At 34.4% G+C, this 14,066-nt stretch overlaps 1 protein-coding gene across 3 annotated transcripts in view; it reads left to right on the top strand.

Annotated features, from left to right (window-relative positions):
• The window catches only part of ndrg3a (ndrg family member 3a), a 38,147-nt gene that overhangs the window by 16,815 nt on the left and 7,266 nt on the right, over positions 1–14,066 (top strand). For 2 of the 3 annotated variants that reach the window (XM_059538405.1, XM_059538406.1), the window contains exons 2-5: positions 2,039–2,105; positions 4,271–4,303; positions 13,623–13,728; positions 13,806–13,926. In XM_059538405.1, the coding sequence (XP_059394388.1) occupies positions 2,049–2,105; positions 4,271–4,303; positions 13,623–13,728; positions 13,806–13,926 (317 nt within the window). In that variant the 5' untranslated portion in view covers positions 2,039–2,048. Of the gene's footprint in view, positions 1–2,038; positions 2,106–4,270; positions 4,304–9,198; positions 9,523–13,622; positions 13,729–13,805; positions 13,927–14,066 lie in introns of those variants that run through there. The other variant, XM_059538407.1, reaches the window with a different exon arrangement.

Raw genomic sequence — 14,066 nt, forward strand, 5'->3', positions numbered from 1 at the left:
TGGACTCTCTGTAATCATCGCTGAAGAACTGGCTCAGCCTTTTCCGACGAGTGGGCATTGCATCCTCTTCATCGTTGGTGGCGGCGGCTGCATCCGCACCACTCGCATCAAGGAAAATGTTCTGATAATGTTCAAAAAGTTTTTTTTTTCTTACTTCTCTCATGTTTTCATCGAGAAACCTGAGATGTTTGTGCCGAGGGTCTAGGGCAGACGCGAGAAGAGGAGTTTTCACTGCATTCTCCAAGTTAGCGGTGTTTATTCGTTGCTTGAGAGATGCCGCAACAATGTTTTTTGAATTCGGTCACTTTCTGTGATTCTCCACGGCATACTTGAAGTACTGTAGAAGACCGCAGTTCTTATTCATTCATTAATTATTTTTTGCTTGCATACATCTTCAATTATGCCGTGGAGAATCACAGAAAGTGACCGAATTAGGTTTTATTGTGGACTTTTTTTCTTTTATTTTTTTATCATTTTTATTTATCGAATAATTAGAGCAGAACGAATATTCGAATGTTCGACTATCCGTGCACACCCCTACTTTAAACTTGAAACTCCTGATTTCAAATTAGGCTTCTATTTATGCATTTGCCCACTGTCATATTCGTGTCATTTTCACTGTGTGCTGTATGTAAAATGAATGTTACCTTGGCTTTATTTGAAAAATATGATTCTCAATGCACACAAACTTCCCAGAATACTCAGTGCCCTGTTGGATACAGTGTTTACTTCCTTTTAAAATATATTTTTATTAAATATTTATTTATTTGTGAAAAATACTTTGTCATCTAAAGTATAATTGTTTTACTCATTAATTTCTTAATCCATTGTCAAATTATGTCAAATTTCTTTAATATGAATAAAACAAAAGTAACAATTATATTGGCTTTATATCGGCTATTGGCCCCCCTGCTTTCTAAGATATCGACATCGGCTGTCAAAAAACACATATCGGTTGGCCAATAGTTAGAATGATTTCGCCAGTGACACTGAAGAAACTGTAAAAATCTATGACGAATCTTAATTGAAATGTTTTAAAACTGCATGTCATCACATCAGGTCTTGCTAATCTGATGGTATTTCCTGTGTATCAGTCACGTTTGGTCCTGTCCCCGGGTCAGGAAGGTCAGGTTGATTGTGACAGTAGACAGATGGGGCGAGTGGAAGTGGGTTAAGCCACATCAGCATGTCATTCCACTTTACAACATGAGCTCAGCAGATCTCTATAGGCACCTCATTCATACCGACTGTCACACTTCTGTAACATCTATGTCAGTGCTTTATCCTATTCGTATGCAAGCTGAAAATTTGATCATACATGATATTTCTCTTGATCTCACCTTGGATGAACAATGAAAATTAGCTTAGTCACTTATTAGTTGTCTGTGCAAATAATCATTCCTGTCTCAGTCCATGTTATGAAAACAGGAAGCGATTTTGCTGCAAGAATGATAAATAGAAACTGATGCTTTAAATACATTGTGCATGTTTGCTTATCGTTCGGCCTTGAGAATGTTAATTGCAGACCAGAATCATGCATCATTTATATATTAGATAGCTAGCAGACTATACCCTTTCATTAAAACATCACTGTTTCCAAGGCAACTAAAAAGAGCTAATTTAATTGTGCAGACGTTTCCTTTGGCGCTCAACTTTTATTACAGTTTACTGTATGAGTGTGTGTAACTATAGGCTGTTGTGGGCTGATACCCAATCTCAGGTCCTCCAGGTTAATTAAAAATAAAAAGGGTGATTACACTTACGCTTGATTACAAGTGCAGAATTTATTAGAACTCTGCTTAGTGTTTTGCAAAGCATGTTTTATTAATAGAAATTCAATATAAGGCCACTTTATTGACTTTGGTGAGGTCTGCTGCAAATGTGACATGGACTGAGATTTGTCTGGCAAAGTTGGACTTTATTAGACTAGATTAGATTCAACTGAAACCGTGTTACACATTGATTTTTATTTATAATAAGAAATAGAGTTGATCATGAGTGTTTCACAAATGTCTATTTTTTTCTTTTTCTATTGCAGACAGACAGAGATGGATGAGCTACAAGACGTTCAGCTGACTGAGATCAAGCCTCTGCTGACCTACAAGGTGAGATATACCTTTTAGAAACATCCGCCTCATATGCAGATACACACACTAGCATGCTTGCATACTTATGCATAAACAAGCTATCATAATAAAGTGATATTTAGGTCAGATTTACACAACTTCTCTCTTGTAAATAACATGTTTTATATACCCTTTTTAGAAGTAAAAATATTTTTAATATAAATGTTAAAATAATAGCACTGTCATAAAATGATGGAATTTAAAATTTAATAATATAAACAACAATTTAAAAAAAATATATATATTTTAAGTACTCATTCATCCAAGTATAATATTATAAATATCAAGATATATATATATATATATATATATATATATATATATATATATATATATATATATATATTGAAAACCTGAATAAATATATATATACAAAAAAAATTATATTAAGTAAATTAAATTAATTATATTAATTATTTTAATTAATTAAATAATAAGAAGAATTAAAGAAAATAATTAGAATGTTTTAAGCAATGTGTTTTTGTGCCAGAAAATGATATTTTTAAAAAGTGGACCAATTCTTTACTAAAATAATAAACTAGTAATAAGCAAAAACTCAACTACAGTTTTTTATTTTGTAATTTCCAACCCAATCTTTAAATATTGTAAAATAAATTTGTATAAATCTTATATATCTTAGATATTAATTTAAATCAGCAGAATTTGCAGCCAGACCTTAAATTGTTGATGTATATGCCAATAAATGTATGAGGAGTAATAAAAAGCCTATAGACACCACAGAGCTCATCACTATTTACTGTGTAAACCATAGTAATACTCAAGCTCACGTCATGTCATACCATAAACCATAATCTAACCATAAACACATTAAACATAAATGATAAAACATGAATTTAAAAGGCCAAAAAGAATGACCGATAAGGATTTTGAAGACCGTAATAATCAAGACCATAATACAATGTAATGAGAAAGGGAATATTAGTAGGCCACATTGAACAAGTGTTTTAAAAAAAGGGACTTGAAAATAGAAAGGAAAGGTGCCACTTTAATCTCAAGCGGCAGATTGTTCCATAACTGAGGCCCAACCACTGAAAAAGCTTGATCCCCTCTATGTTTAAGTCTGGACTGAGGGACTAGAAGGAGATTCTGATCATTGGATCTAAGACTTCTGGTGAGTATAAAAATGCAGCAGCTCTGAGACATAACCAGGGGCTTGATTATGTAAAGATTTATGCAACAGTAAGAGAACTTTAAAAAAAAAAATCACAACTCGTGTTATATATATATGCCACATGAAAACACTCTCACACACCCGTATACCCTCCATGGCTCCTCGTGTTTGAAATCTGAGTTTCTCTATCTGAAGTTCCTCTTCACCCCTGTGTCTGTCTTTAATTAATCGGACTGAATAATTTGTGTGGGAGTTACTGTAGCAAGAGAAAATGAATGGAGATGGAAAAGAAGTGGATGGGGTGGGATATTAGTGAAATGGTTTTAAGAGAACGAAATTGAAAGGACAGGAGTAAAGAGTTCTCCAGAGTAATTATTATTCCCCCCTCAGCCCCTGTTGGCAGAAATTAGCATCATGGGATCCGCAGGGTTTGTCAGTTTCAGTCTTGCCATCCTTCTTTGCCACTTAGCATCCATATATCAGAAACACTAAAAATAGAAATGTAAAGGCCATACGCTGCCAGTATGATCCACAAGGTGAGGGACAAACATTTTATGACAGGCTTCCTCTCCCTTGGAACTAATGAATGAGCTGAAGCTTAGAGCACTGAGTTTCCAGACAGAGACCTGTGAGAGGTTTTAAAAATAGTAATAATAATAAAATGTTAAAATGCACCAAATTTGACACATTACACTCACTTTTTCTTTTTTTTTTACTTTTTACTTTTATCGTTTCTTTTAAAATAATGGTTGGAAATTATTTTATTTTATTTTTCTTCTGGTTTCTTTTTTGGGTGAATCATTCCTTAAATGATTGAATTGGAGTGACACCCTGACCTCTCACTCCACCTAGTGGTGTCAGTATAAAGAGCAGCAGAAGCTGAATAGAGAATAATTGATTGATGATTTGATAAAAATTTAACATTGTTAGACATTTTCTTGCAAGTCACTGAGTATAGAATAATATATCATCTCAACAATATATCAACAAATATCATCTCTTTCTCCAACAGAATTCTCAAAACTTCCAAGACTTTGACTGTCAGGTAAGAAAAGACTTATAAATTTTTCATGATTGGATGAGATAAAATGAGTTATTCTTAAACGTTCATTAAAGGTTTGTGTGTGCTAAACCATCAAGTGGTATGATATGAGTATTTTAGGTTCTTGTTAAGCCTTCATATTTTAGTATCAAAGGAGTTATTTTGTGAAAAACACATTCTGATGTTGAGATAAGTCTGAATATATGGTATCATGAATAGGGAATATGATTTGATGTTACTGTGTGCTCAAACTTTATCTCTCCAGGACTATGTAAATCAGCTCCGATGTCCATAAACTGATTTTGTTTACTTGAAATAAATCAATTTAAGAGGAAATAAGATGATTCTGACATTGTAGCTTAAGAAGGTACTTTAGATTTAATGAATCTTCCTGTAAAACATATTAGAATTATCAAAACTGATTATTATCCATTCTATTGAGTTATGGATGGTATAATTGACATCTTGAGAAATACTGTACACACACACGCACACCAACACACATTTTTAGTTCATAACTGATGTTTCATAACTGATGTCTGTTTAGCAGTGAGAAAACCATTCTTTGTGAATCACATTCTCCTTTTTCAGTGCAGGGGTCTCAGATGAGCTAAATATAGCACCTGCAGCTGGTGACGTGATCATGCTGAGACTCACGCATGACCTGCTTTACATTATATAGTGACTTTAGCTTTCCTTACTCAGCAAGCCTCTGTACAGGAGCTCACACACATTGAGTGTAAGTCCAATGATGGGCTGACACCAGGCCAGCCAATCCAATCACTCTAGCACTGAGTGCTGCAGAACACATATACTGTATGTGCTCGAGGTGGATCAGGTTTAAGGTGTGACTGCTCTCTTCTGGTTAACAGAGGTAATGCAGACATGCAGCATCTCTCACGCCACCATCCAAAAAGTGGTGCATAAAAGCCAGTAGATAAAAGTGAAATAATCTGTTGTCCTTTTAATAGCATAAATGATTTGCCAGTGCTTATAATTTTTTTAAAGTGAAATTATAACAAGTCAGATTGAATACTAATGCTTATGTTTCTCAATTCCATTACATTTCTACTTTTTTTTCTAACTTTTTTTTCCCTTTTTGTATAGATCCAGCAGATTTATACTTAACAAACGTCCAGTCTAAATCTATAAAAAAAAAAAAAAAATTTAAAATTCAAACAATATTATTTATTATATGTTAAAACTGTGATAATGAAAGAAATGCATTTTTTTAAGAAATGTAAATATATATATATATATATATATATATATATATATATATATATATGTGTGTGTGTGTATATGAGTGTGTACAGTGCTTAACAAATTTATAAGCCCACCTGTCATCATAAATAGAGAAAACAAATATTTCAGGAATCTTTCATAGATTTGTTTAAAACTAAAAATTGTATTGTCATTTATTAGGCAAATAACAAAGAGAAACAACTAAATACTCTTTATTCACACAGAATAACCCTAAAAATGTTAAATATTTTCTTTGATAACAGCTTGCATTCTTGCTGCCATTATTTTTCTGTACCTTTCCACAGTCTCTATTGTCTGTTGATGAGCCATAACAAACATAATTAAGCACTGTATGTGTGTGCTCTTGTTTTTGTGACATATCAGGACACAACTCTGTATAATGACATGGGTATGACACAGGTATTACAAGGAGAGGGTGACTTATGAGGACATAACCCATGTCCCCATTTTTTCCAAACGCTTATAAACCATACAGAATTAGTTTTTTTGTTTCCTGTGAGGGTTAGGGTTAGGTGTAGGGTTGGTGAAGGGCAATATAATATACAGTTTGTACAGTATAAAAACCATTACGCCTATGGGATGTCCCCACTTTTCACAAAAACAAACATGTGTGTGTGTGTGTGTGTGTGTGTGTGTGTGTTTTATATAAAAGGCCCCTGCTGGAGACCCTGTTTCTCCTTAAGCTTTTAGCCAATAGTAATAGCTAAAGCATCTGTGTGAATACTGCAAGTCATCACGACAGGTTCATCATTATTCAGAGACAACTTCATCCTGTAGAGGGCATCAGGGTCGCAGAGAAAGCAAAGCCATATCCTTGACTCCAATACAGTCTCATTAACTTATTAGATAGCATTCAAAATAATTTTAAACCACAACAAACCACTTCCCAGGAGAAAAGATTTATTTAGAGCATGATTTAATCTCTGATCTCCAGTTCTTAGTGCCATAATAGTGATGTAAAAATGTAACCCAAATTCCTGCAATCATAATGACCTCTCTTTACTTTGTCCGTTTTGTTTGTATAATAAAGGATATATTGTTGAGTTTCTTGGTAGTCAGTCTCATGACAGGCCATCAGGAGTTGTGTCTGTCTGCTTTGCCCTCTGGTCTGTGCATGCTTGCCTGAAGGTCACTCTGGTACGGCACACTCCACAAGACTCGCTCGCTCAGATGGACAGAGTGACTAACACAATCTGATTTATTGCTGAAGCTGCAGGTCCATCAATAAGTAATAAAACCATGTTGCTTCTAAACCTTTGGGTACTTTATCTGTATATTGTAGTACTTGTATATGCAGTACAAGTTATCTGAACAATGGATTTTAGCTGATTGCCTGATACATAAAAACAAAACACTTTACATACCTTTATAAACACAGTGTTGTACTCCAATCCACAAATGCTGAATTCCTTTGCCAGCTGTTGTGTGCTTCTCAGATTGTGTTTGTCTATGGTGGCCCCCGAGGAATGTCAAAGAGGCTTGTTGAATGAAAAACAATGTCATCAGCCTCATCTACTGATAAATGGAGGCAAGCCAGATCAATAACCTATCAGAGACCAAGAGCTATAAAGAGATTGAGCAAAATATATCATACTGCACCTCTGCTGGGTTACAGACGTGCAAACTGTTCTTCTGCAACTGTGGTAATTTACTGCCATGGTAGAAAATGAAGAAATAAATATTACTGTAAATCCAAGAAAAGTGATAATAGGTTTAGTTCTTCTTGTGTTTTATATAAATATATATATATATGTGTGTGTGTGTGTGTGTGTGTGTGTGTGTGTATATATATATATATATATATATATATATATATATATAGTACAGACCAAAAGTTTGGAAACATTACTAATTTTAATGTTTTAAAGAAGTTTCTTTTGCTCATCAAGCCTGCATTTATTTGATCAAAAATACAGAAAAAAATTTAATATTGTGATATATTATTACAATTTAAAATAATTGTTTTTAAATGTATTATACTTTAAATTATCATTTATTTCAGTGATGCAAAGCTGAATTTTTAGGATCATTATCACATGATCCTTTAGAAAAATCATTCTAATATGATGATTCATTATCAAAGCTGGAAACAGTTCTGCTGCTTAATATTTTTTCAGAACATGTGATACTTTTTTAGGATACATTCATGAATAAAAAGTAAATTAAAAAAATTAAAAAAGAAGCTATGTTTTTAAAATATAAATATTTTGTAATAACAATATACACTACTGGTCAGTAATTTGGGTTCAGTAATTTGTTTTTCTTTTTTTTTTATAAAATCAATTTATTCAGCAAGGATGTGTTAAATTGCTAAAAAGTAATAGTAAAGAAAATATATTATTATAATATATATTATTATATATTTTTTTATTTTGAATAAATGCAGTTCTTTTTAACCTTTTATTCATCAAATATATTAGACAGCAGAACTGTTTCCAACACTCATAATAAATCTGAATATTAGAATGATTTCTAAATGATCATGTGATAGACTGGATGTTACATGTGACACTGAAGGCTGGAGTAATGATGCTGAAAATCCAGCTTTGCATCACAGGAATACATTTTTTTTTTTTTAAGTATATTCAAATAGAAAACTATAATCTTAAGTTGTAATAATATTTCACAATATTACTGTTTTTTTCTGTATTTTTGATCAAATAAATGCAGGCTTGATGAGCAGAAGAAACTGCTTTCAAAAACATTAAGAATAGTAATGTTTCCAAACTTTTGATCTGTACTGTATATATATATATAGAATATTTCAATACATGGTGTTTGGTGTATGTGCTTACATTTGCTTAGCTATCTAAACAGGGATATTCCTTAGACATTTGTTTTATATATCTAGTTATAAATGCTATAACCTAAAACTAACAGAACACTTTTTTTTTCACCATTGAAGATGTCCCCCGTTAGGTTTTGACATTTAGCTCACTTTTAGGTGCAAACTCAAGAATTTTTATTTTGAATATTTACACATTTATGTATACATTTTTATATGTATATTTTTATTATTCTTATATAATTTTGAATATAATGTGTTTGATGTAAAAAATAATAATAATATGTCCATTCAAACTGTAAGGTATTTTGCCACAAATTAATTTGTAATTTTGTAGAAATTAGGTGAATTCATTTTATTCCAATACTGAAATCCTGGAAAATCTTGAAAACAACCATGTGCTAAGGTAAAATAAATATTAATAAATTGTAAGGACATTTTGCATAGTTATGTATAATAATCAGTTGTTTTTATAAAATCAAATATGTCCTTAGGGGAAACCAGTTGAGAAACACTACTATGACTAAATAGAATTAATATAATCAATAATCATCAATCATTAATACATTTTTTGATTTAGTCCAAATCATTTGATTCGCAAATCTCTCTGCATCTCTTCTCTCGCTGAATCTGAGAAGTGAACCGGTTGACCCCACCCAAAAACAAGTAATAAAGTGCAGTGGAGAGCATCATTCCTTCCTTGCCCTCTCTATGTCTGCCCCACCCTCTCATCCCTGCTCCTGCCACCTCCCGCCCACCTGACACCCTCTCGTCCAATCACAGTGGGGCTCTTTCAGTGCTGCCGTATGCATGAGCAAGCACTCCCTCCCCAGCGCAAACCGCAGTCACTTCTTTCTCCTCGTCACTCTATCTGTATCTCAACCATCTCTCCCTCTCTCTCTCTTTCTCTCTCGCTGAAAACATACCTCCTCTCTTCATTTATCTCCCTCATCCTCTCTCTCCTCTTCTGTCTCCCCTCCCTCTTGGATCTCTGCCTAGCTACTGCTCTCCCTGTCTGTTCCCCTTCATCCCTCCTTCAGCAGCTCTGTGTTTCTCTCGTGGATCCTCCCATCTCTTCCTGTCTCCTCTCTGAAGCTGTCACTGTCTCGTGTGTGGAAACATGTCAACCGTTCTGGATGTGGAGCATAATGCATGCACTGGAGATGCAGTGGTGAGTGTGTGTGTGTGTAAGTGAGACAGCTACAGCTGAAAGCTGAGACTGATTTCTGACTCCTGATTTCAGAGTGTTTTAGCATTGATATTCTTGCATGTGCATGCATGTCATGGTTGATGTGTGAGCCAGCAAATGTGATTTTTTTTCAATGAGGGATGTGTTTTCGTGCATTAGTCATGCGAGTCATGCACCTCTCAGCTTGTTTACCTACCACAGATTGAACCTATATGGGACTAAACTGTTAGTTACAAAGATCTTCAGTTCAGGATGTACACTAAAATTATATATTGGTGAACACAAGGAATTGTCAGGCTTTTAAATATGGCACACATCCCAATGATCATCAAGCGGTCTAATAGGTCAAGCAAATCAAGGACATTTAGAGCACTTAGAAACATTAGCGTTACTGGCTGGGTGTGGTAGTGAGTATATACTGTGTGTGTTTTTTAGTATGGATGTTTGGCATTAGCATATATGTGTGTGCATGTGTAATATTGATCTGCCATCAAGTTTGTGCTGTGTAATGGCCCCCAGGCTTGTGGTGTGTGATTGATGCTATTAGCTAGGAAGTGTGAGCAGGGGTGGGGGGTGATAAAGGCTGAGACTGTTGGCTTGTATTCATTCATCCACCTTGGCTTAGCCTCTGTTTCTCAAGAGAAAGCTGCTTTGATTGTCCTTTCCCCATGTTTGAAGGTTTGCACACAAGGATGTAACCACATGTTCACAAATACATGTCCTTGATCATTCATGTCCTCAAGAGCTGAAAATGTTCGGATTTGTTCCATAGCAACCATTTTTAAAGTCGCACACCAGCCAGCCATTCATTCAGTAAGTATGCCAGACTCAATTATGGTGCCCATTTTTATCTTTACCTGTACAGAGATACAAGTATTATATTAAAGACCATAAAATCATTTGACACCGTTTTATTTTCCCATATAGATGTATTTGGTATTGAAGCACTGAAGTCTGAATGGGACATATTTAATGAATGCCAAATTTTAGTTATATCAGAGATATTTAATTTGCTACTTGCTAGTAAGTTGCAGGTGGTTATAAGAAGTGTGACACTCTCCAGATAGCATTTGATTAGACAAATTCTATGCAGTGCAGGATGAGTCATCAGTATTTTTGGTTTGTTTTCTTGTTCATTTTACATATATATCTAAATTGTGTCAATGTTAAAGTTGTGATAAAACGTAACAGAGTAGTAACAGAGATTCTCTTCCATATAGTTACTAATATATCAGTGAATCAGATATGCGTTCTATATTCTTTATTGAACTAAATGCAAATTGCAGACATTAAGAAAGCTGCAAAGTTTAACTGGAATAAATGATTAAATTAAGTCTGGTTTACATAGAGAAGTCTGCCCTTTTCACTGAAAGATCCAGTTATGACTTCTTCGTCTTCTTAATTAAAAATAAAGATACATTTTTTTTAAAAGAAACATATGCTTGGATTAATTGTTAACAATAAGATCTATAACATGCATTTCAAAATGAGATTTAACATATGAGCGGCCCATATTATCAAAGAATAGCCTTTCATAATTATGTTACTTACAGATAAAGAGCTTCAGAACAGAGGCTAATTTTTCTAATCTCAGGACTCCTTGTGTGTCCCTCTGCTGTGACTCATTCTATCATTGATGCAGAAGAAGCTGTGAGGCGCACAATTCTCTCTTTCACACAAGTGCTCACTTACAAGTCTATATATATTTTTATAGACACTCCAACCTTTTGTGACGTCAGATTATACATCACTGAACATGAGCCTCCACCCAGGGCCACCAAGACTGTAGTTGGCTTCCCTCAACACAAGACTACATTCCTAGTGTTCCCTCTTGACAACAACCCAATCTCTTTTTGTTAATATGTAGAGTGAATTAAAACATTAAACTAATTACAATTTTATGTCAGAAGATATTGATCTCAGACTTTCTGTCCCTGTGCCCTTTGTGTGTGTTATTAATCTCTCCATTAGTTCTTCTTAAAGGAATCTCTCCTCTTGTAGAGGTATTTCTATGCTTTCTTAGGAATGTGACTTGGTTTTGGCCAGTTGGGTTTAAAGAATCATATGACAAGGAAAGGCACCATCTTGCAAAGCCAGAATTCTGATTTAAGCCATTTGGCATCTTTTCTGGATAGACAGCTGGAAGAGATCACCTGTCTGATATGAAAAGTGACTAATCAGTTTGCTTTGTTTTTACATTTCATCTAGTGTGGGGTTATTTGACATATATTACTTAAAACAATAGATGGACTTAAACTGTAAAAATGGCGGAAAATGTATAGAATTTAATGGGAATTTCTGTCAGTATAAATTGTGATACTAAATAAATAAATCAATAAAAAAAAATTTAATAGCTAGTAACCTCTCAACAGTTGAAGCCAGCCAATTAAATTGTAACTGGTGGTTTCAGACATTTTGCTTTTTATTATTATTATTGTGTGTGTATGTGCAATATGACTTAGTTCAGTAACTGTTTAGACTCAGGACTTTGCTCTGATTGAAAAGCACACTCTGTATTTTTCACGATGGCTGCAGTCTGTTACAGTTCTGCAAAGTCATACCATATGGTCAGGATGATGGTATTGTACCTCTCCACAGTTCTGCAGCCACTCCCTGTGATGATTCTGGACGCTATCCACATCATTAGCATTGTTAGTTTTATCAGAGGATGTATTTCTGTTTAGAGGTCATCTTGTCACAGACATTACCATTTTTAAAAGTTTGGTGTCAGTAAGATTTTTAATGTTCTTAATGAATCTTATGTTCATCAAAGCTGCATACAATTTAAAATAACTGTTTTTTTTTAATATATATGTGTGTGTGTGTGTATATATATATATATATATATATATATATATATATATATATATATATATATACACACATATGTATATGTATATGTAAAATAATATAAAGTAAGTAATGTATTCCATCAGAAATCATTCTAATATGCTGGTTTGGTGCTCAGGTAACTTTTCTTATTATTATCAATGACAAAAGAAAAAGAAAAAAAAAGTTGTGTGGCTAAATATTTTTGTTGAAACCGTGATTATTGTTATGGAATTCTTTGTACAGAAAGGTTAGACAGACAGCATTTATTTAAAATAGGATCTTTTGTAGTATTATAAATGTCATTATTGTCTGTTTTGGTCAATTTAATGCATTCTTGCATTTCTTTTTTTAAACCTAATTTTTACTGAGCTCAAACCTTTAAATGGTGTACAGAGTATGTATGTTTGCTTTTATACTTAATGGCAGGATAGAAAACTACAATATTGCTGCACTTATTGGGCTGTTGGATGTATAATGGATTTTGGATTTCTTCCTAAACAGTTTGGGGTGGGTCATGGCTGGAGTGAAATTAAAGTATAACAAGTCCATGGTTCATCCTTTCAGCATTTATGTATGTTTATATTAGAGCAGCGGTTCCCAATCCTGGTCCTGAAGAACCCTTAACACTGCACATTTTAGATGTCTCCCTACTGAAACACACCTTATTCAGCTCAGTAGTGAAGACTCCCAAGACCTCAAATGTGTGTCAGATTAGAGAAACACCAAAAGCGTGCAGTGTTAGGGGTTCTCCAGGACCAGGATTGGGAACCACTGTATTAGAGCATCAGAGCTCTGGATTTAGATGACTTGCATAGTCAATAGTGTTAATCTAGGCAATGAATATTAATCATGATGTTTTCACTAATCTTTAATTGGTATTTGAATGCCCAGGGATTCTTTATATTTACCATCCACCCAATCATTTTAGAATGCATTGAAAAAACATTTGTAAAGCACATACTCATAATACAAGAGCACTGATGTGTGGTGGAACGGAATCGTGACTCTGTGCAGCTGCTTGGCTTTCCCTCTAGATCTTTCTATTGATCCTGCAGCCATCTGCGTGAGTCGCCTCATGGGAGAGATATTGCTTACTACACAAATACATGCTTCCTTAAAGCAGCAGGACCAACATTTCACTCACTAAGTAGCATAGTAAATCCTCAAGCATTTCTGGCATCTTGAGGAGGTTTTGTGGAAAGATTTTATTGTCAATATTTGTGTATTTGGACTGTTGTTCTTTGTTTCAGGAACATGACATTGAGACGCCCCACGGTGTGCTCCATGTGACCATGAGAGGAAGCCCTAAAGGCAACTGTCCCGTCATTCTGACCTATCATGACATCGGCCTCAACCGTATGTGGAAAAATGAAACAACAGATCAGTTTTATACTTGAGTATGATGATGGTGACAGTGTTTGCTTGGTTTTCAGACAAGTCCTGCTTCAACACACTGTTCAACTTTGAGGACATGATGGAGATCACTCAGCACTTTGCCGTTGTGCACGTGGACGCCCCTGGCCAGCAGGAGGGAGCACCCCCCTTTCCCACAGGGTGAGTGACACGTACTCACAGCCCATGAGGCAGTATTGTCATTTAACATATTGACTGAATCCATAATCGCATACTCATACTTCTTTTGGATAAGTAATTACTTTGCCACTGTTAAAAAGTATAGTATAAATATAGTATAA

The sequence above is a fragment of the Carassius carassius genome, chromosome 44 (genome assembly GCF_963082965.1).
Source record: "Carassius carassius chromosome 44, fCarCar2.1, whole genome shotgun sequence".
NCBI lineage: Eukaryota > Metazoa > Chordata > Actinopteri > Cypriniformes > Cyprinidae > Carassius > Carassius carassius.